This window comes from Pantherophis guttatus, chromosome 2 (assembly GCF_059756535.1).
Source record: "Pantherophis guttatus breed Tessera chromosome 2, ASM5975653v1, whole genome shotgun sequence".
NCBI lineage: Eukaryota > Metazoa > Chordata > Lepidosauria > Squamata > Colubridae > Pantherophis > Pantherophis guttatus.
In genome coordinates this window covers 253,287,048-253,309,693 of record NC_142064.1, presented here as the reverse complement: position 1 = coordinate 253,309,693, position 22,646 = coordinate 253,287,048, and the positions used below count along the sequence as shown (strand labels likewise).

At 40.9% G+C, this 22,646-nt stretch overlaps 1 protein-coding gene across 1 annotated transcript; it reads left to right on the top strand.

Annotated features, from left to right (window-relative positions):
* Positions 1–2,297: 2,297 nt before the first annotated feature.
* Positions 2,298–9,588, top strand: LOC117668070 (uncharacterized). The gene is made up of 4 exons (XM_087888074.1): positions 2,298–2,431; positions 5,114–5,356; positions 7,724–7,830; positions 8,556–9,588. Exons 1-4 carry the CDS (start codon positions 2,353–2,355, stop codon positions 8,661–8,663), a joined length of 537 nt encoding a protein of 178 aa, XP_087744200.1. The 5' UTR covers positions 2,298–2,352; the 3' UTR covers positions 8,664–9,588.
* Positions 9,589–22,646: the final 13,058 nt, after the last annotated feature.

Sequence of the window (22,646 nt, the reverse complement as noted above, 5' to 3'; positions counted from 1 at the left end):
AGTTTGCCAAACTACACAGAAAGTTAACCGGTTCTCCCGAAGTGGTGCGAACTGGCTGAATCCCACCACTGGGTGAGGTCAACAGTAGACAGTCTAAGATTAAAGTTTTGGGGGTTTGGGGAAGAAACTACAGAGTCAGGTAGTGCATTCCAGGCATTGACCACTCTGTTACTGAAGTCATATTTTCTGCAATCGAGTTTGGAGCGGTTTACCTTGAGTCTGTATCTATTATTTGCTCGTGTATTGTTGTGGTTGAAGCTGAAATAGTCATTGACAGGAAGGACATTGTGGCAGATAATTTTATGTACTATGCTTAGATCAGACTGAAGTCGGCGTAGTTCTAAGTTGTCTAAGCCCAAAATCTGAAGTCTGGTGGCATAAGGTATTTTATTGCGGTTAGAGGAATGGAAGACCCTTCTCGTAAAATATCTCTGGACTCTCTCGATTGTATTTATGTCTGATATGAAGTCGAGTTCCAGACAGACAAATATATGTGATCCAAATAATTGTGTACATAAATATGTCCTAACAAAGAAGGAATCAGAACAGAAAAATATGATGTGCTTCCTGACTTTCAAATCTACAATTCTAATATAAGGGTATGCACATATAAACAATTTAACACTACAAAGGGCATGTAAATCTATCTCCCATTTCTCCTATCCATACATGGCTGTGATGCCCATCTTTATCAACAACTGAGGAATATTGGAGGTGTACTCATGATGCATTGGAAGGTACTAGGTTGGGCTGAGTTGAGTCGGTCTTATTTATCAGCGTTCCGATATAGTCAGCTGGTGCCATCGCTGACTATTGGGGGTGAATCTCTGCCCCCCACAGAGAGGGCTCGCAATCTGGGTGTCCTCCTGGACACATGGCTGTCTTTAGAAGAGCATATGACAGCCGTGGCCAGGGGGGCTTTTTATCAGGTTCGCCTGATTCGCCAGTTGCAGCCCTTTCTGGACCGGGACGACTTGCACACGGTCACTCATGCCCTTGTCATCTCCCGGCTGGACTATTGTAATGCTCTCTACATGGGGCTCCCCTTGAAGAGCACTCGGAGGCTCCAGCTGGTCCAGAATGCGGCCGCGCGGGTGGTTATGGGTGCAACCCATTGTGCCCACGTGACACCCCTCCTGCGCGAGCTGCACTGGCTCCCAGTGGTCTTCTGGGTGCGATTCAAGGTGTTGGTCACCACCTTTAAAGCGCTCCATGGCATAGGACCTTCAAGACCGACTTCTGCCACCAACAGCCTCCCACCGGCCAGTTCGCTCCCACAGAGAGGGTCTCCTCAGGGTGCCATCAGCCAAGTTATGTCGGCTGGCGACACCCAGAGGGAGGGCCTTCTCTGTGGGAGCCCCTGCCTTGTGGAATGAACTGCCCCCGGAAATGCATAAGATCTCCGACCTCCGTGTATTCCGCTGTGCCCTCAAGACCCTGCTGTTCCGCCAAGCCGGGCTATCAATGTAATGATTTTTAAATTGGGTGTTTTAAATTTTGGGGGTTTTAAATCTGAGCCGAAATTATTTAATAATTTTAATTATTTTTAACTGATGTCTGTCTTTGTGCTTTTAATAGGCTGTACACCGCCCTGAGTCCTTCAGGAGAAAGGCGGTATAGAAATAAAATTATTTATGTATTTATTTATTTTTATTTCTTTGGGGGGATCCAGAGGGATTCTAGGTCGAGAGGTACATCCTTGCCTCTTCAGCACTGACATCTCAGTGCCTTCTCACCAAGACTGAAGTGAAGCCACCTGGGAAGCAATCTCATTCCCTGCCCTTGTTATCCTAGGCATTCTTGAAGTAGCAGGTAATAAGGTAGTGGTGAGTTTTTATAAAGACCGGGGCTATATACAGAAAAATAATAATAGGACACTTCAGGAACATGTTTGTCATTTCCAGAAACACCCATAATTCAGTTCAACTTGGATTCATTCCAGCTTGGTTATTAATCACACTGTTAATTTTTGCCTCTGTAATTAACTGCATGGGACTAACCTACACTGCAATTTAATGCATCTGAACAATATTTCTTTCTGTCTCTCTCTCTTTTTTCCCCATCTCTATCTTTTCCATTAACTGACGGAAGATGACCAAAAAAAAAATCCAGATTTACAAGTGTGTATCAGGTCCTTTCCTGTTTTAATGCACACATATATGCATATTTTGATAAAATGTGACAAATGTTTCACGCATTAGACACTTATTTTCTTGAAGAGGTATTGCTAAATTAGGAAAGAATTGGCAGTTGCAATCACTTATATATAAAAGGGTTGCAAATATTACAGGAGACTTGCCAGAAATTGACTGCTGCACCCAAGACCTCTGTTCTCTGCACTACTGTGCTTCTATGGAGAAGAAATGGAAATGCTTGAAGGACCCTCCTTGGATTCTCTGTATATTTCCTATCTTGTTCCTCTGTGTAGCAGGTGAGCATCTTTGCCCCACGTTATTTGGATCAAGTCATTTGGACTTTGCCAACAGTTGAGGAACATTTCAAAGTTTCAAAATTACTTGTGATGCTTGAGTTTTCACTCTCAATAGTGAAAATAGTGTCCCTTCATTGTTGGCAAGATCCAATGTTTCTTCACCGGGAGTCAGAATCCAGAAGAAGACACAGCTGTGAAAAGGTGGGAAGCAGTGGTGAAATCTGAACCGGTTTACTACCAGTTCGCTGGCTGCACATGCACAGTGCACACCATGCACCAAATGTGAGGTGCGCACACGCAGTGCATGCCAAAAGGAGGCATGTGATAAATAGAACAGCACACGAGGGGGGGGGTGATCAGCTGTGGCGCGTAATCTTTTTTTTTTACTTTTAAAAGCATTGCTTTTTAAAAAAATTTAAAAGTCTCTGATGATCGTGCTGCTCAGCTGGGATTGTCAGAGGCTTTTGAAAGTATTTTTTCTACAACCTCTTTGGCCAAAGAGGTTGTAAAAAAAATGCTTTTAAAAGGCCCTGACGATCCCAGCTGAGTTGCCTGATCGTCAGAGGCTTTTTTTTTCTTTTAAAAGCATTTTTTCTACTCAGCTGGGATCGCCAGAGCCTTTTAAAAGCGTTTTTTTTTACAACCTCTTTGGCCGAAGAGGTTGTAGAAAAAATGCTTTTAAAAGGTCTGACGATCCCAGCTGAGCTGTGCGATCATCAGAGGGTGTTTTGTTTTGTTTTTTTTTACTTTTAAAAGCATTTTTTCTACAACCTCTTCGGCCAAAGAAGTTGTAGAAAAAATGCTTTTAAAAGTAAAAAAAGCCTCTGATGACCGCACGGCTCAGCTGGGCATGGGCGGGGGAGGGGGGGCAGGGATTTTTGCTACCGGTTCTCCGAACTACCCGCCACCATTGCTACTGGATTGGGCGATCCAGTCCGAACTGGGAGCATTTCATCCCTGGTGGGAAGTTGAGAATTTCCAACAGAAAACAAAAAGTTCATGGTTAATTGAGCCCCTTGCTGCCATTTTGCCTGAATCTTTCCCTGCCTGAATGGATGACCATTGAAATTGTTTTAGCTTGGCAAAATGGATGAGAGAAAATGTATTTGATGAAAGATGTATTTCTACTCCAGAACTTACAGAACGGGGCCTCCTGAGTTGGCAAAAGGGCTATTTTATTGGAAATAGCTGAAGTGTAGAATTTCCTTCCTCAGCCTCTAGTGCCAAAATGAAATAATGGGAGGCATTTGAAGAAGGATAGATGGTTAGAATGAACCACCAGAGAGTCTCAGTTTGGGAGAGGTTGCTAATGAAGAAACTCTCTTTCCTTAGTGACTATCTGTAGATCTGGACAGAAGAGCCCTCACCTCATTTTCAAGTACACTAAACTCTAAAAAGCAGAGGCTGTTCATTTTTTTAAAGTTATAATTGTCAAGGGCTTCTGGTAATTCGATATTTCCTCAGCTCTCTTGGATGTTGACATTTGTGTGGTGGGATTCATCTCCAGGGGGGATGAGTCTGCCTATTGAGATGAGGTAGACCGGTTGCTTTTGTGGTGTGGAGACAATAACTTGGTCCTTAACACATTTATTTATTTATTTATTTATTTATTTATTTATTTATTTATTTATTTATTTATTTATTTATTTATTTATTTATTTATTTGTATGCCGCCCTTCTCCGGAGACTCAGGGCGGTTTACAATGCGTTAAGCAATAAGCAATAAGACCAAGGAGCTTATAGTGGACTATAGAAGGAATGGATCAGACATCCAGCCCTTGCTTATCAATGGAGACCGAGTGGAGCAAGTGGCCAGTTTTAAGTTTCTGGGCGTTATCACAAAAGAGGACCTGACCTGAGGCACTCACATTGCAGCACTGGTCAAAAGGGCCCAGCAGAGATTATACTACCTGAGACTTCTCGGGAAACAACTGAATGAAAAACTGCTGGTGACCTTCTACCACTGCACCATAGAGAATATTTTAATTTACTGCACCTGTCTATGGTTTTTCAGTTGCACAGTGGCAAATGGGACAGCACTCCAGAGGGTCAACGTCATTGCCCAGAGGATCATGGGTTGCCCTCTTCCCTCTTTGGAAGAGCTTTATAGCTCCCGCTGCCTTAAGAAAGTTCAAAACATTCTTAAAGATCCATCTCATCCTGGGCATTCTTTTTTTGAACTATTACCATCTGGCAGACAGTACCAAACAATAAAAACAAGGACAAATAGGCTGAAAAACAGCTTCTATCCCAGGGCAGTAACTATATTGAATTCTACTGCATAGTGCAATATTAATGCAATATTGGTTTCAATTCAATTGTATAGAATGTGAAGAAGGTGTGTTTGTGTTTTATTTTTTTATTATAATGTACACTGAAGACGGCATTTAATTTCATTGTACGAGGTGCAATGACAATAAAGTAAAGTAAATATTTCTGCTATACAAAAGGTTCAATATGCTCCTTCCATCTTTGGTCTTCTTTGGATCAGTTACTCCTAGGGATAACCCCATGCCAATAAACCAAAATCAAAAGGCTTAAAATCGCACCAAAACTTTATTTATAGTCCAAGACCAAATACAAGGCTTAAAAACAATCCTTGAGAACACAACAATAATGAGTAATGTTGATTTGGGACAAACGATATCCATTCCATTTTTGCTTTGCTTTTCCATTTTCCAGGTTCTCACCATCCACACACAGCCACAGGCTGTGAGGACAAGCCTCCTCAGGACTATGCTGGGCTTCAGAAGATTAATGCCACCCCTGCAACTTTGACTCCAGAAGCCATCCATAAAAAGATAACTTGCCCAACAACCACCCCCAGTTCAACAGCCACAATAAATGCCAATGAAACTTACAATGCCACAGAAAATGCACCAGAGGCCACTAATTTACCCTTCTACACCTCACCTAATAGCACTGGTAAGTCACTCAAATAGGTCTGAGTTGGAATTGTGATTTAAAATCCATTTTTGGTGGAAATAATGTTTGGTAGTATTCTCCTTCTCCTTAGAAGTATGGCCTTCTAAGTGCCATGGTTCAATTGATGGATGGAATTCTCACAAAACTCTCAGTTCCTTACAAACTACATTTTGCCATGGAGAAATATCAGACCTCATCTTTCCTCCTAGTCTGCAAGTTCTCATTCTACGTTATCTGGATGGAATAATTTGAATAATTCATGTGAACATGAATCTGTGATATGTGATGAGCAGAATATACTCAGTAAATAGTTAACACTGAAAAGGGAGTAAGACAAGGATGTATAGAATCCTTTCTGTTGTTGAATTTACTTATGGACAAATATATTAGGAAGCTGGTAGTGACATTAAGAGGTGTTTCAGCTAAGGACATGTGTATACCTTTATATATAGATGATGCCATGCTGATAGCTGAGAGTCTTAATTATTTGCAAGGAAAACTAGCTGAATTGTATGATACAACAAGAGTATAGATATGAAAATTAATGCATCATTAATGCATCAAAATCCAATTTAGTTGTCCTTTCAGAGAAAAATGAGTGAATGATTGCAAGTTATTAATAAGTGGAAAAACTAGCAAACAGATAAATTTGTAGACTTCTGTAGAATATTTATCATAGAGGAACATGGATGGAGAAAATTTAAGATGCAGAGATTCTGGTAGAATTTGTAGATAGTAGGTAATTGAAAGAAGCAAAATTGCTGTAAATAAAAATACGTTTCTATTCAGTTATATGGAAGTCAGAAATGGGTATGTGAAAAAGAATTAAAAAGTAAGTACAACGAAGTAAGAATGAGGTACTTAGAATGTGTGTTCTGAAACAAGAATAACCCTAGAACAAATAGGAAAAAAGAAGGAATTAGTCAACAGTATTTGTAGAGGAAGACAAAGTTTGACTGGATATTGTTGATAAGAATTTGAAAGGATTGATGAGAAGCTTAAAGAACATGAAAGTATGAAGCTGTGTATGAATATGCTTAAAAATGGTAGAAAGTTATGGAGAGATTTAAGGACTGAAATTGGTATACAATAGTTTTAGTTTTATTTCTTTTCTATATGCCTTTAATTTGCTTTGCTTACTATTTATGACTCTTTTTTTTTGCACTTCACATATCACTGATGGATTATAAATGATAACACCCATTTATTCCAGAAGTGATGGGTATTCCAGCAATTTGTGCATTATCTTTTAGATGCTCACAGAATGACTACTACATAACCTGGTGCAGAATCTTGCCTAATCTTGCCATGTATTGACTATATCCATCTGTCCATCTCCAATCATTTTGGCTCTCCCCAAGCAGTTGTTTTAAATATTGCAAGCAGGGGTTGTGAAAAGCTCAAACTCATCCGGGTCTCAAAATTCAATATTCTGGTATTCTCATTTATTTTGACTAGAGTTTCCTTCACCTTCTGCTTGGTCCATTTGGCCATGGTTGAACAGTCAACCAGTCAGAGGTTTCAAATTGAGCTGAAATATGAACTGAGCTCTGCTTTTTCTCTGTGATTGGTTAACATTTTGCTAAGCAGAAGATCTTTCCCTTCTAGAGACATCCTCCAAAGTCCTTATTTTTAGTTTCCTATAGAAATCCCATGGTTCAGCGGTTAAGATGCTGGTCTTTATTGGTTGGAAAGCTGGCAGCCCAGGTTCGAGACCCCAGCACTATGCAGCTGGGGTGAGCTCCTGTCTTTGCCCCAGCTCCTGCCAACCTAGCAGTTTGAAAGCATGCAAATGCAAGTAGAGAAATAGGTACCACTGGTGTGAAGGTAACGGCGCTCCATGAAGCCATGCTGGCCACATGACCATGGAAATGTCTTTGGACAGCTCTGGCCTTGAAATAGCCTTGAAATGGAGATGTGCACTGCCCCCTATAGTCCGTAATGACTAGTGGAGTAAGATCTGCAGGAACCCCTTGGCTTCTTTTTTTTATAGAAATCAAAACATACCAATGATTTTAACCTGCTTGATTTCTCCTTCCTTTTTGAAGCTATTCTACTGTATTCTTCCCCCCTTAAGTTTGCTCTTTTAAAGTTCCAGCTTAGTTATTCCACTGAGCACTTCACCATTATTGAATAGTTCTGTGAAAACTGGAGGAAGCAGAGCCACCTTGGCGGCATACAGATTTAAAATAAACAAACAAACAATGATTTGATACTATTGCTATATAGTTGACGTGGCTACCAAAATCATAGAATCATAGTAACTAAGTTGTGCAGGTGGGTGGTTTCTAGACTTCAGGAAGTAAAAAAAAGGAATGGACGATTTTTAAAATACATTGTTTTATTTCATTCTTTTGTTCCCTACAGACAGCAATGTGCCATCAAATCCTACCTGTTTGCAAGGCTGGGCCATTTTTCTTATCTTCTTATCTGCCCTATTGGCAATGGTCCTCCTAGCTGGTCTCCCAGTTATGGTAAGTGACCCACAAACACCTGCTCAAGAATATGCCTGGCTAGGTGGCTCAGTGGCTAAGACACTGAGTTTGTCGATCAGAAAGGTCGGCAGTTCAGCGGTTCGAATCCCTAGTATAGGTCTCCTGCGTGAGCAGGGGGTTGGACTAGATGACCTCCAAGGTCCCTTCCAACTCTGTTACTGTTATAATTTATTTATTAATTGCCTACACCATCCATCTCACTTGGGTGGTTTACAACAGCATCATAAAACAATATATAAACACCTGAATAAAAACCGAGTTAAAAAGAAGTTAAAATATTGAAGTTAGAAGTAAAAGTAAAAGTTAAAAATTCAGAAGGCTGAAAAGAAGATTAGCAAAGGAGCAGGAGTGCCCTCAAAAACTACCAGCCCATTCTAGGGTTACCCCATACTCTTACCGTGTTCCACTGAAAATAAGACCCTGTCTTATATTTTTTTTGAACCCTGAAATAAGCGCTTGGCCTTATTGTCATGTGCTCAAAAGCCCGATTGGGCTTATTATCAGGGGATGTCTTATTTTGGGGGAAACAGGGTAGATCCCCATGCTAATTGGTAGAGCCAGATCTTAATTTTTGTAATTTTAAATTTTAATTGTTTTTTAATCATTTAGCATTTTAAATTTGAATAATTTCTTGCTGCTGAGGTTAATGAGTTCCCACCATCATAATAACACAAATTAAAACTGTTTGGGTTTGTGTTCTCCAGCTCTGGTACTTCTTTCATCGCCGACACTTACGGGCTCAGCAACCGTGTGCCCGATATAACCACAAAGTCTATGTGGCTCCAGAGGAACAAAGCTTACCGCTAGAATGAAGAAGATCAAACCCCAAGATCTCCAGTGCGCCAACTATTTTATGACACAAACTAGACATTTGTTTTCAATTCATTGTTTTCAAGGCAACAACAACAAGACATGGAAGCTCAGGAAAGTAGACCTGTTTTTGCAGAAAGCTGATGTGGAGATGTCTTCAAGTCATTGGCACTTTGACTGTTGATGGAACCCATCAAGTACCAATCCCCGCCTATCTTCTGCTCCCTGTACGTGAACATAGAGGAAAAATCCATCCTAGTTCCTACACAGGAACTTTATCTTTATTTAAGATCAAAAATATTTCAGAAGTTGCCTCCCCTTATTTTTCTTCTTGATGATGGAATCAGGAGATCATGGCCGCCTTGCTGGGAAATGAGGCTGGGGACTGGGTGGAGAAGAAGAAACCTTAAATTTTGGGAGATCAAAAGATAAACAATATTGGGCAGATGGAGAAGGAAGCACGTACGGCATTTCTGCTCCCAAATGCAGTTATGTAAAGGGTAGGAATTTAGGATTAAAAGGCATTATTATTTCATACTCTAGGGGAGAATAACGGGAATGGGTAATCCTGTTCTTTTTGCACCTTGGAATTGGTGTTAATCAGAGGTGGTACTCAGCAGGTTCTGACCAGTTCTGGAGAACCGGTAGCAGAAATTTTGAGTAGTTTGGAGAACTGGTAAATACCACCTCTGACTGGCCCTGCCCCCATCTATTCTCTGCCTCCCGAGTCCCAGCTGATCAGGAGGAAATGGGGATTTTGCAGTATCCTTCCTCTGCTACACCCACCAAGCCACACCCACAGAACCGGTAGTAAACAAAAATTATCCCACCACTAACCACCCAAAACATGTGGTATTTTATAAAGCAAATGGAGCATCAACAATATATTTTGATCTTAATAAATCAATGTAAGAATTGTTTCCTCGATTAGAGGGATTTCACATCATTCCATCTAAAGCAAAGGCCAGCAGATTAAACCCAACACCAAAGCAATTCTATACCAAGGTTTTAAATTCAAAGATTTTCTTCTTCCAGGAAATCTGGTAGGATGGGGTATAGAATGGGACAATAAAAAGGTTTTTTTAAAAAAATTGAGCTTAACCCACCAAAAGACAAATAAACAACACAGAAAGTTATAAAGAAAGAAAGAAAAACAAAAGGGAACTCTCTATTGGTTGGATGGGCAGTATTATTGGGTAGGGCAGATCCTGTAACTTGTCAATGATTCATACACTTGGGTGGCATGTCCATGATTCCATTAAAGTGTGCCTTGTTGTTGTTTTTCTCAACCCCTCTAAAATGTGTCTTCAAACTTGCAAGATTCTGTTCCTATAACTTTACAATAAAAGTAATATTGACCTACATAACTTTGGTTTCCTAGTTTGGTCTACTTTGAAGGGTTGACAAAAACCCATCCATGAAAGGAACGTGATAGGTTTTTGCTTCCACAGCATGAATGAAATGGGTAAAGAAACAGGAGAATCCACCAATCAGTCTGAATGGATTACTTGGACATTGCTGTGGTCAAAGTGGAGGAAGAGTTTGAAATACAAAACAGATTTCTTCCACCAGGTTCATGTCTATCCCACCAGAGTCCATCAGCTTTGAGCTGCAATGCAAAAGTGCCTTCCATTTCTCACAGAAATATCCTATCAGACTGATACAAATCAAAAAATTCAGCAAAGCATTATCAACCAATCAAACAATAATCAATTACTGTCATAAGGACAGATAAAATAAAATATCTAATAATAGAACTGTTACTTAACTCTATATACAAGTGCCCTCAACTTATAACCATAATGGAGTCTGCCTATTATGGTCATATGTCGTGATGATTGTAAAACAGGTCATCATGCGGATGAGTTGAGGTGACACAGTGGTTAGGGTGCAGTACTGCAGCTACTTCAGCTGACTGCTAGATCAGCGGATCAAATCTCACCGGCTCAAGGTTGACTCAGCCTTCCATCCTTCCGAGGTGGATAAAATGAGGACCCAGATTGTTGGGGGCAATATGCTATTTAGTATACTGTCTTTGGTGTAAGCCGCCCAGAGTCCTCGGAGAGTGGGCGGCATAGAAATATGAATAATAAATAAATAAATAATAATAAATAATAAATAAATCATGCGACTAACCCAATGTCACAACCTTTTATTGCTGCGGTTGTTAAGCAAATCACCAGGGTGGTTCAGTGAATGTGCGGTTGTTAACGAAGCTATTGTTTGTTATGGGGCATTTTTGCCAAAAATTAGAAGTAAACACCAGTTTTCATCAAAAATATCATGAATCACGATTGTGTGACTGTGGGATGCTGCAAACAGCCATAACTGCACCCAAAATGCAGTCACATGACTGTGGGGGGGCATCATAACTTTGGAACCAGGGCATAAGTACCTATGTGGAACAGAGGTTTCAGCAGGTTCTGACCAGTTCTGGAGAACCGGTAGCAGAAATTCTGAGTAGTTCGGACAACCGGTAAATACCACCTCTGACTGGCCCCGCCCCCATCTATTCTCTGCCTCCCGAGTCCCAGCTGATTGGGAGGGAATGGGGATTTTACAGTATCCTTCCCCTGGAGTGGGATGGGAATGGAGATTTTGCAGTATCCTTCCCCTGCCATGCCCACCAAACCACGCCTACCAAGTCATGCCACGCCCACCAAGCCACAGCTACAGGACCGGTAGTAAAAATTTTTGAAACCCACCACTGATGTGGAGGGTCTGCCATAACTTCAAACAGTCACTTAGTGGTCGATCCTACATTGAAGACTACCTGTATATAACATTGCTTCTCAGTCTTCTCAGATCAAGAGTAGCATCAGGAAAGCAATCAATATTAAGAGAGAATTCAGAAGGCAGTTTTTGTTACCAAAGTCAGGATCCATGATATTGGTCACGAAAGGCTAACTAAGAAAGCCATACTAGAAATAATAGTTTCTATAGCTTGGAGTCCACCTAGTCAGGAGCAACAGTTAGTTCGGAGGGAGACAGAAAATGGGGAGAGCTTCAGCTAAAGAAAGGAAAAGGCTGTGGAGCAGGGGTGGGTTCTAAAAATTTTTACTACCGGTTCTGTGGGTGTGGCTTATTTTGTGAGCGTGGTTTGATGGTCATGTGACAATTCTTTAGGATTTAGCAGAGGTACTGGTCTACCAGGCTTTTAACTGCTTGCAGAGCTGTACCGGTCTACTCATTTGTTCTTGGAGCATTTCGGTCTACCCATTTGTTTCTGGAGGCACCGGTCTACCCATTTGTTTTTGGAGCATTCTGGTCTACCTATTTTTTTTTGGAGGCACCGGTCTACCCATTTGTTTCTGGAGGCACTGGTCTACCTATTTTTTTTTGGAGCACACCCGTCTACCAATTTGTTTTTCGAGCGCACTGGTCTACCACCACACTGCCTTTTAACACTGATCAGCTGTAGGGTGGCCCTTTGAAGCCCCGCGGCAAGAGTTTAAACAGGTTTTTTCCTTCTAGCCGATCAGCTGGGACTCGGGAGGCAGCAAATAGACTGGGGGCGGGGCAAAATAAAAGGTAAGAATAACATGGCGGCGGGCAGCTCCCGAACAAAGAGAACTGGTTCGGTGAGGTCATATCGTCACCGCTACCGGCTTGGCTGAACCGAGCCGAACCGGGAGGAACCCACCACTGCTGTGGAGTGAACCACAAATATAGAGTAAGGTACAGAATAAAAGAACTATCACATATGTAAAGAGGTATAGAATAAAATAATACAGGTAGTCCTCAACTTACAAAAGTTCACAATGTTTGAATATTCAAAAATTTGAATGCTCACTAAACGAAAAACTTCGTTTAGTGAACATTCAAAGCTAAAATGGCACTGAAAAAAGTGAGTTGTGACCATTTTTCACACTTATGACCTTTCCAGCATCCCTATGGTCACATGATCAAAGTTCAGACACTTGGCAATGAACTCATATTTATAATGGTTTCAGTGTCCTGGGGGGATCATGTGACCCCCTTTTGCAACCTTCTGACAAGCAAAGTCAATGGGGAAGCCAGATTCACTTTATAACTGCGTCAGTAATTTAACAATGGCACTGTCGCAGAAAGATCATGAAATGAGGCAAAAGTCACTTAAGAAAATGTCTTGTTTAGAAACAGAAATTATGGACTCTACTGTGGTCATAATTCGAGGACTGCCTGTATAGAATAAGATAGAATAGGGGTCAGCAACCTGCAGCTCTGGAGCCTCATGTGGCTCTTTCACCCCTCTGCTGCAGCTCCCTGTCACTCAAAATATGCGTCACAACTGCCAATGTGCAACATCTGCCGGCACGTAATTTATTGAGCTTTTCAACCCCCGGTAGGCCAACCATGGATAAATCCAAGAAAAGAAAAAAGTTTCAGAAGAAAACAGAATGTTTAATTCAACTACATATGCTAGTTTTGTGGCCGCTCAAGAAATAGTCAGGCACGGGAAGGGTTTTGTGGCTCCCGGTGTTTTCTTTTCTGTGGGAAACGGGTCCAAATGGCTCTTTGAGTTTTTAAGGTTGCAGACCCTGAGATAGAAGTATAGAATAAAAGATGGGCTGCAAACTTTCAGATTGCCACATGTGGGCTGCACATGTGGGCTGCAAACTTTCAGATTGCCACTAGTTGGCAACAAAGAGTTAATATTTTCCATCTCTCTCTTTGATGCTACCTGGTGGTCAACTGTTTTCTTGCAGTCCTAAAGTAGCCCCATTTCAAAAAGAGCTCTTGACTTATTCAATCAATTAAATCAAGGGTGTATCATAGGAACTTATGCCTCATAGTAACATTTGTCAGTCAGAAACGTTGCTACTAGAATCCAAATCTTTTGACCCCATAGGCTAACATGACTTTCCTCCTACACCAGTGTTTCCAAAAACTTGGTTAAATTACCCCAAATTGGGTGAAAGTGATTTTTCTTCGTGTAGCAAAACATTAACTCATTACCCGTCACTTCGGAGACATTTCGGTTGACTTAAAGATTGCCACGTGCACTAAAATATATTCACAAATCTCCCAAAGTATGCCTATTAAGGTGATAACTGAAGAAATTATCAATGATAATTTGTTGAAATGACATCAATGACATCATTCAATGATATTGTTTTTACGATACAAGTAGTCCTCAAGTTACGACCATTCTTTCATGGCTGGTTGGGGAATTCTGGGAGTTGAAGTCCATACGCTAAGTTGAGAACCACACCTGTATTCTAGTAAGACCACGCCTGGAATACTGCAATGAATTTTGGTCACCATACCGTACTACAAAGAAAATGTTGAGACTTTGGAAAAAGTTCAGAGAAGAGCAACTAAGATGATCAAAGGCCAGGAGACTAAAACGTATGAAGAACGACTGCAGGATTTGGTATGGCTAGCCTGGAGAAAAGAAGAATTAGTGGTGACATGATAGCAGTATTCCAGTATTTGAGAGACTGCCACAAAGAAGAGGGGGTCAAATTATACTACAAAGCACCAGAGGGCAGGACAAGAAACAATGGATGGAAACTAATCAAGGAGAGAAGCAACCTGGAATTAAGGAGAAATTTCCTAACAGTGAGGACAATTAACCAGTGGAACAGCTTGCCTCCAGAAATTGTGGGCACTCCATCACTGGAGGTTTTTAAGAGGAGATTGGACAGTCACTTGTCTGACATAGTGTAGGTTCTCCTGCGTGAGCAGGAGACTGGTCTAGAAGACCACCAAGATCCCTTCCAGCGCTATTCTATTCTAACACTAAATCAGAATTACCCAAAGCAAATTGCTTGTTAGATCCAATTAGAAATGTACATTTCCTTTTCCTCATCTCCTCTAAAATGGCAGGTTTCTACTATTTACATTGTAAAGTCCAGGCAGTACCCCAGGGGTCTCCAGACTGGCTGACTGAGGAATTCTGGGAGTTGAATCCTCAAGTCTTAAAGTTGCCAGGTTTGGAGACCCTTACAGTACCCAAAGAGCATTTGTCTCTGGTGATGGTGACCCAGATTGGATCTTTTCACCTCCATTTCTTAAACCCTTGCTCATGTGCAGGGATCCCATTTGTAGATGCCCATTTAATTGCATTCACCCTTTGTATTCATTCCTAGGTATGACATCACCAGGTTATTGGTGCTATATCCTAATGCTTCATTTACTATTCCTTGTTTTAGCCCCATGTGATGATTTAGTCTCATGGTTGAGACTCTTCCTTACCAAACCTCTGCTTGTGGGTTTAATTTAAGTAGTGCTTTTCTTATAAAAACCTGTGCATATTTGTCACATTAAAACGATTAGTGTTTCAAAAGATTCTTTATAAAATCTTTCCAAAACATCCCCATGGAGTAAAAAAATCTGCAAACATTGCAACATTGCTATCATCATTCAATAGTATAAATCATCTCTAGGCAGGATGGGCAACATACAAGATAGATAGATAGATAGATAGATAGATAGACCAATCAATAAATAAATACAAACACATGTGGAAGGTGCCAGGTCAGAGAAGTTGGAACTACTTCAAAGTCTAATAATATCTAGGGGTTATCATTATATGATGACCTCCTATGTGACATTCGTTCATTCCTTTATTCATTCTTTCATCACATTTTTATACTGTCTATCTCATCTAAGTGACCCTGGGCAGCTCAAAATAAAAACATGTCACAAAATATAAAAGCATAAATACGAACAAAGTTAAAAAACAGAATTAAAAGATAAGGTTACAGTAGGTATAGTAGGACAAGTAGGTTTTGAATAAGTCAATTTTTACTCAACCTGGCATTCTCCAGATGTGTTAGGATCACAGTTCCTAGAATATCCAGCTGGCCAAATCAAAAACAGTTCCCACATAATTCAATGCACCCCGCACATGCGCGCATGCCCCCCTGCTTTTAACACGTGATGGCACGGTGGGCACGGTAGGCCCATTTTTCACCCTCCCCAAGCTCCAGAGGTGTTCTAGGAGCCTGGGGAGGGCGAAAACGGCCTCCCCCCCCCCAGAGGCCTTCTGAAGGCGAGAAACAGCCCATTTCCCAACTTCAGGTGGGACCGGAAGGCCCAAAAATCAGCTGGCTGGCGCATGCATGCGTGCTGGAGCTGAGCTACGGCAATACTCACATGCCCACTGATATGACTTCGTGTGCCACCTGTGGCACCCATGCTATAGGTTCGCCATCACGGCCCTATACCATTTCAGACAAATGGTTGTCCAGTGTCTTCTTAAAAACTTCCAGTGTTGGAGCATTTACAACTTCTGGAGGCAAGTCGTCCCACTGTTTTATTGTTCTAACTATCAGGAAATTTCTCCTTAGTTCTAAGTTGCTTTTCTCCTTGATTAGTTTCTACCCATTGCTTCTTGTCCTGCCTTCAGGTGCTTTGGAGAATAGCTTGACCCCTTCTTTGTGGCAGCCCCTGAGATATCGGAACACTGCTATCATGTCACCCCTAGTCCTTCTTTTCATCAAACTAGACATACCCAATTCCAGCAACCATTCTTTATATGTTTTAGCCTCCAGTCCCCTAATCATCTTTGTTGCTCTTCTCTGTTCAGTACACTCTATAGCAAGAAGGTATCAAACAAATGGGAGCAGAATTGGCCATATTGGTTGAACTCCAGAATTGCAAAGCAGCACTTGGACCCAAGGACTGGAATTAATATTCAGATATCAAATGTCTGTGGGATGCGGTAGCTCAGTGACTAAGACGCTGAGCTTGTCGATCGAAAGGTCGGCAGTTCAGCAGTTCGAATCCCTAGTGCCGCATAATGGGGTGAGCTCCTGTTACTTGTCCCAGCTTCTGCCAACCTAGCAGCTAAAAGCACATACAAAATGCAAGTAGAAAAATAGGGACCTATAGGTGGGAAGGTAACAGCGTTCCGTGCACCTTTAGTGTTTAGTCATGCCGGCCACATGACCACAAAGACGTCTTCGGACAGCGCTGGCTCTTCTGGCTTTGAAATGGAGATGAGCACCGCCTCCTAGAGTCGGGAACAATTAGCACATATGTGCGAGGGGAACCTTTACCTTATTAATTGTCCATGTCAAATCCCATCCGTAGCCCCCCCCCAAATAAATCATGTCATCTTTAAGATGTACTTTATAATTATTTTGTGAGACGCCACATACAAGGATTTGATTTTTACAAGTGTTAATTGGCATGTTTCTGGGTGTACTAGTTGTTCTTCTTTGTGTGTTTAATACATCATTTCCCCACATTAATCCAGAATTATTTTTCTTAATCCCTGTGTCTACATGGAATTGTGTGTCAGTTTCCTGTGATAGGCACTTCTGGAATGAATAGACAGGGATTCTCTCTCCCTTCTTTTTTTGTTTTTCCTTACAAAAATACCAAAAGTTAGGAATCTTGTCAGGCAAAATGTATGTCAGCATCCCTGTCTTATGATAACAATCTGAACTGGTTACTTGGTGGTAGAGCCGCTTTATCCAGGATTATTTAAGGAAGGATAAAACTGGAGTCAGGGACAAGATCTGAAAGTAGGCATCTGGTAACCACCTGCCTTCTCTCTTTTCAACTCATTGGCCATGGGTCACCCCAAAAGATTCCTTTTCTTCTTCTCAACGCTGTGCCTCTGGATTGCTCTATGCCTTCAAGGGACATGTAAGTCTTTATTTCTTGCTAAACAGGGATCATATCTCTTTTGAAGGGAGGTCTGGTAGGACAAAAGTTTGTACATTTGTACTGCATCTCACTGCATCTTCTCTGAGTAGAGCTGGGAGTTCTCCCATAGCAAGAAAGGCTGCTGTGAGTTGGTCACACTTGCTTCATAATTCTTGTCTTATCATTCTAACCTTCCATGAAGCCTGCCATGTTCACTGCTACTAACACACAGTTCTGTGGTTTAAATCCTACATTAATCTACAAATACGTGGACAAATGTAGATGATAAACTATATAATAATGAATGTTCTTGCCGTCATTGTGCCTTTTCTTTTGTCAGTGGAGCTTCCATTCACCCTGTTTCCACCTAGCAAGTTCTCATTTTGGGTAGCAGAAATGTTCGGGATATGCAATTGAGAAAAATGTTATTTCAATAGTTAGGGTAAATTCCACTGAAGTGTATTTTATAATCTGATTAGATGGTCCATATGTTTCATTACTCTCTAACTACATTCTAGCCATTTTAGTTAGAGATGCCAATGAATGTGTAGATATCAACTCCCATAATTCCTCAGACCTTACTGAGAATTCTGGGAATGGAAATCAAGAGCCAGATATTTGGAAGCCATTCAAATTAAAGAAACTTGTCTCAAGAAGTAGATACAGTATTTTCCTTAAGTTCTACTTGCTCTTATCCAACATTCTGTTTCTAGAGTTATACAATTTCAAACCTGATTTATTCAGCATTATAAATATCTTGTGTGACCTATTTTATTTTTATTACTGTTACCGATCTGTAATTCATCTATTTAAATTTATATTCTGATAGTATATTTTACAGAATTAATCCTTATGTTTGCTTGGCATTTTTAATTGTATTTAGCATACATCCTTCCCTTCACTGTACTCTATCCATATTTACAGATTCTAACATACCATGCCCAATAGTTAAAATACCAGGTGCTTTAAGGCCAATGACATAAAATGAATATCTAAGATTTTTATGACAGCTTGTTCCAACTTGGTGAATTTTGGCTATATTAATGAGGAATTATTTTCTAGCCAAAATCCAAAATTTGATTGGACTGAAGAGTTGAGGAAGTTGATAGATAATTGCACCTGATCCTTATGCTTCTAATCCAGTGTTTCTCAACTTTGGTAACTTTAAGACATGTGGACTTCCACTCCCAGAATTCCCCAGCTAGATGTGCATCTAAAGTTACCACGGTTGAAAAACACTGTTCTAACTTAATTACATCATGATAAAGTGAGTCTTGATAGTCATGATTTTTGGCCCTGTAGGCATGTCACTTTCTGTTCTGATAATAACTGGGTAGATGACAAATGTGTCTGAGGGAATAACTAAACTGTGCGTATCATCATAAGATCTGATTCAATAATATGTCAGGGCTAAACAGGATCTTCTTCAGACTTTCACCTGACAGTATCATAATTCCTAGAACGTAATGTCCAGGCCTATATATATATTTTAAAAAAGGACAACCAGTATAGATGGCAAAGAGAACAATCAAATTTCAAGTGCTTGTGTGACTTACCTGTGGCACCAGCTCCCAGGTCCCAAATTTTTAATTATTTTCTTTCTTTTTAATCTGGGTACTGTTTCCATTCTTTTAAAGAAACAATATATGATCTATTTTTTTTTAAAAAAGAGTAGAAATGGATATGTGGCAAGAGAATGGGCCAGGTCCCCATTAGCCAAAATAAATCAGAAGCAATTCTGGATATTAGGGAAAGATAGTCAGTTCTTCAGCTCTTTCCCATGTTGGTTATTGTTATTTCCACTATAGAGAACAGACAGTATGGAGACAAAACAGTGCTTCCTATAGGGTCCCTGATTGGGTGAGATCACTTCAAGAAGGAAAATACACCAAGCAGCAATTGAGCTGAATATGCAAACAGTAGTGAAATGGGCTTGGAAAAACCTAGAAATTAAAGGAAATATTTCCATGAAATTCCTTCTTCTTCTAAAAAAAAGAGTATTTAGCTCTGAATTTTAAACTTCAGAAGACCTTTATCATTAGATGAGTGGAAAATTTTTTACTGGCCTTCCCCAAGTTGTATTGCAGTATATCTGCAAATATTGCCATGTTATCTGGGGCTGATTTTTTTTTAATTTGATACTCCAACCAAGTGATAAATGACCATTCTTGATCAAAATAGATATTTCCTGTCAGAGGCTTAGCAATGCCTCATTAATGGAACTAAAGCAAAAGAGGCCTACTCCATATTTGGAGTTTAACAAAATATTTGTTAAACAGCAGAGAAATAGGTTATTCCCATGATTCCTGCAAGCCCAAGGTTTTCTAAGTTGGTCTACCTATAATTTATTATAGTTGTTTTTTGCTTTGTTTTAATATATTTGTTGCTTTTGAGTGTGTCTAGGTGTTTTTGTTAATTTTGTGAACCACCCTACAGCATAGATGCAGTTCACATAGGTTGAAATAACTAAACAAAGCAAATATCCAGCCCATACTTAGTCACTTTTTAAACAATCTCAAGTAGTATTTTTTTTCTAACTGGTTAAAGCTTTAATTTTGGTTCGACTTTTGTTTATTTCAACTTTGCTAACACCCTGGATTTAAAAAAACAAACACAGGATGACATAAAGAACACAAAATATGAATTGCTTTTACTAAAACGAAACAACTGGCTCTGTTTGGTGTGGAGATAAAGCCAATTCCAAATTCCTCAGGAAAAAAAAAAGATTGAGCTATTTCCTCCCCTCACCCCAAATACAAACTGATTTAGAAAATAAACCGTGTGTTTCCAGCTGCATTCTTAGAGAATAAACTTGACTTCAATCAATCTGGCTGCTGGTTAAAAGTGATGAAATAAACTTTTAATTGAAGAAATTTTAAGGGAAAATTGCACGTTTTGAAAAGCAAACAGAAAAAATAAAGTAATAGGTAAGTAACAAAGAGAGAAAGGAAGGAAGGAAGGAAGGAAGGAAGGAAGGAAGGAAGGAAGGAAGGAAGGAAAATAGAAAAGAAGAAAAGAGGTTGTTTCCAAACTTTTTAACAGCAGTTGCAACTACATGTATATGTTACCTTCTTCCTAAGGTCACATTATAAGTTCCTTCTTTCCATCATCACCAAACCCATAAATCACAAGTTCATATTTTTTTCCAGTAAAAAGTCCATAAGGGGTTTCCAGTCACTCATAAATGTGTTTGTTGCTCTTTCCTTGACCAGACAAGTCAATTTTGCCATGTCTGCTAATTCTGTCATCTTCCATGGTTCTTTTTCCTTAACAGCTGCCCAACTCCTAGGAGGAGGAGGTGGTGGTGGATTGCTCTCCGGTACTGACCTTTCTCTGGGAGGAACACCAGTAGTTGGTGACGGTGGAATAGGAGGAGGAACCGGCGGTACAGGAGGAGGAACACCAATACTGGGAGGCGGTGGAACAGGAGGAACACCAATAGTAGGAGGTGGTGGAACAGGTGGTGGTGGACCAGGAGGTGGTGGAACAGGAGGTGGTGGAACAGGAGGTGTTGGAACAGGAGGAGGTGGAACAGGAGGTGGTGGAACAGGAGGTGTTCCTGTCACTACTACAACAACCACAAGAATGCCCGTCACTACCACTACCACTACCACCACCACCACCACCACTACCACCCCAGTGACAACAATGACAACTGGTAAGCATTCATCCATTTGTGGGACATCTGGGTAATAGCATCTGGTGGAAACCCCTGTAGGTTTTCGCCTTCATGCAACCACACATGATTATGGGGGCGACATGGTGCACTCATGCAACACCTCTCCTGCGCGAGCTGCACTGGCTCCCGGTGGTCTTCCGGGTGCGATTCAAGGTGTTGGTCACCATCTTTAAAGAGCTCCATGGCTTAGGACCTGGGTATGTACGAGATCGCCTTCTGCCACCGATAGCCTCCCACCGGCCAATACACTCCCACAGAGAGGGACTCCTCAGGGTGCCGTCGGCTAAACAATGTCGACTGGTGTCTCCCAGGGGGAGAGCCTTCTCTGTGGGGGCACCTGCCCTCTGGAATGCCCCCGGAGATCCGCATGATCCCCGACTTAGGTATCTTTCGCTGTGCCCTTAGGACTCTTTTGTTCCAACAGGCCGGGCTGGCTTAGAAAATGAATTTTAATTGGGTGTCTGTAGTTTTTAACATAAGGGCCAAATTTTTATATATTTTAAATTGTTTTTAAATTTTATGGGTATATGTTTGTTTTAATATGGCTGTACACCGCCCTGAGTCCTTTGGGAGAAGGGCGGTATAAAAATTTAATAAATAAATAAATAAATAAATAAATAAATAAATAAATAAATAAATAAATAAATAATGGAGGAGGAGATGTGATAGGGTGGTGAATCTTGTGATTTTCTTTCCTTTCCAGAGAATCTGGGACAGAGAACGAGACCAATTTTGTGCTACCGAAATACTCTAGTGGGGATGCAATTCAGTTTTACAGCTGTGCTCACAGCGAGCACTATAGGGATGGGAGGGGGGGTGATCTTTGGGAGCAGGGGCAAAATTGGCTACCATTATTACCATGCCATCTAGAATAGGAATGTCAAACTCAAGGCCCATGGGCCGTCCCAGAAACAGCGAAAGACTGGGCCACGGTGCCTCTGCCAGAGAAAATGAACTCCGTTTTCTCTGGCAGAGGGTTGCAGGAGGCTGTTGTGGCTGAAAAAGGAGCTTGGGAGCCCAATTTCACTGGTAGAGTGCTTGGGCCGCCACAGGCAGCCCCGACACAAGTGATGTGAAGCTGGCCACACCCCCTGGCCACCCCCCCACGCCCCCACCCCCCCGAGATCAAACACAACCCTGATGCGGCCCTCAATGAAATTGAGTTTGACACCCCTGATCTCTAGAAGATCTCATTTATTCCCCTCAGAAGCTCCTCCAAAGGATGCAACGGGAATGTTTTTTGAGGAGGTTTTAGAGAAGTAAAGATGGTGGTTTGGGCAAGGAATATTACTGTAACAAAACAACTTGCGGTTGTGAGCTTCAGTCTCTTTCATTTTAGTTGCAGAGATTATGGCAGTAATATTTCTTCTGATGGGGTCGTTTTTAGGGCTGTCGTTTGTAATTTGAACTAATCATCCAGTTATATATTTTTTTAGTATTTTCAACCCTGATTTGTTGTTCTCTCCTAGGAGCAACTGGGTGCCATACAACTTCTGCTACTCACAACGGTAAGATGCATATCGATGTAACTCGTAGATTCCATAGAGGTAGACAATCTCCAAATCTTTGCAGTCTTTGGGGCCCTTCTAATCATCATTGCCGAAAGCAATTCCGTTTCCTGCCCTGTTTTAGTAGAAGCCTACCATGAATATACAGGTAGTCCTCAACTTAACAACAATTCGTTTAGTCAGCGTTTGAAGTTATAACGGCACTAAAAAAAAAG

Bases quoted from the DNA above. Each gene is read 5' to 3' on its own strand.
- LOC117668070 (XM_087888074.1), top strand. From the start codon at position 2,353: ATGGAGAAGAAATGGAAATGCTTGAAGGACCCTCCTTGGATTCTCTGT. The intron at 5,357-7,723 runs GTAAGTCACTCA...TGTTCCCTACAG, and splicing joins CACCTCACCTAATAGCACTG to ACAGCAATGTGCCATCAAAT. The intron at 7,831-8,555 runs GTAAGTGACCCA...TGTGTTCTCCAG, and splicing joins TAGCTGGTCTCCCAGTTATG to CTCTGGTACTTCTTTCATCG.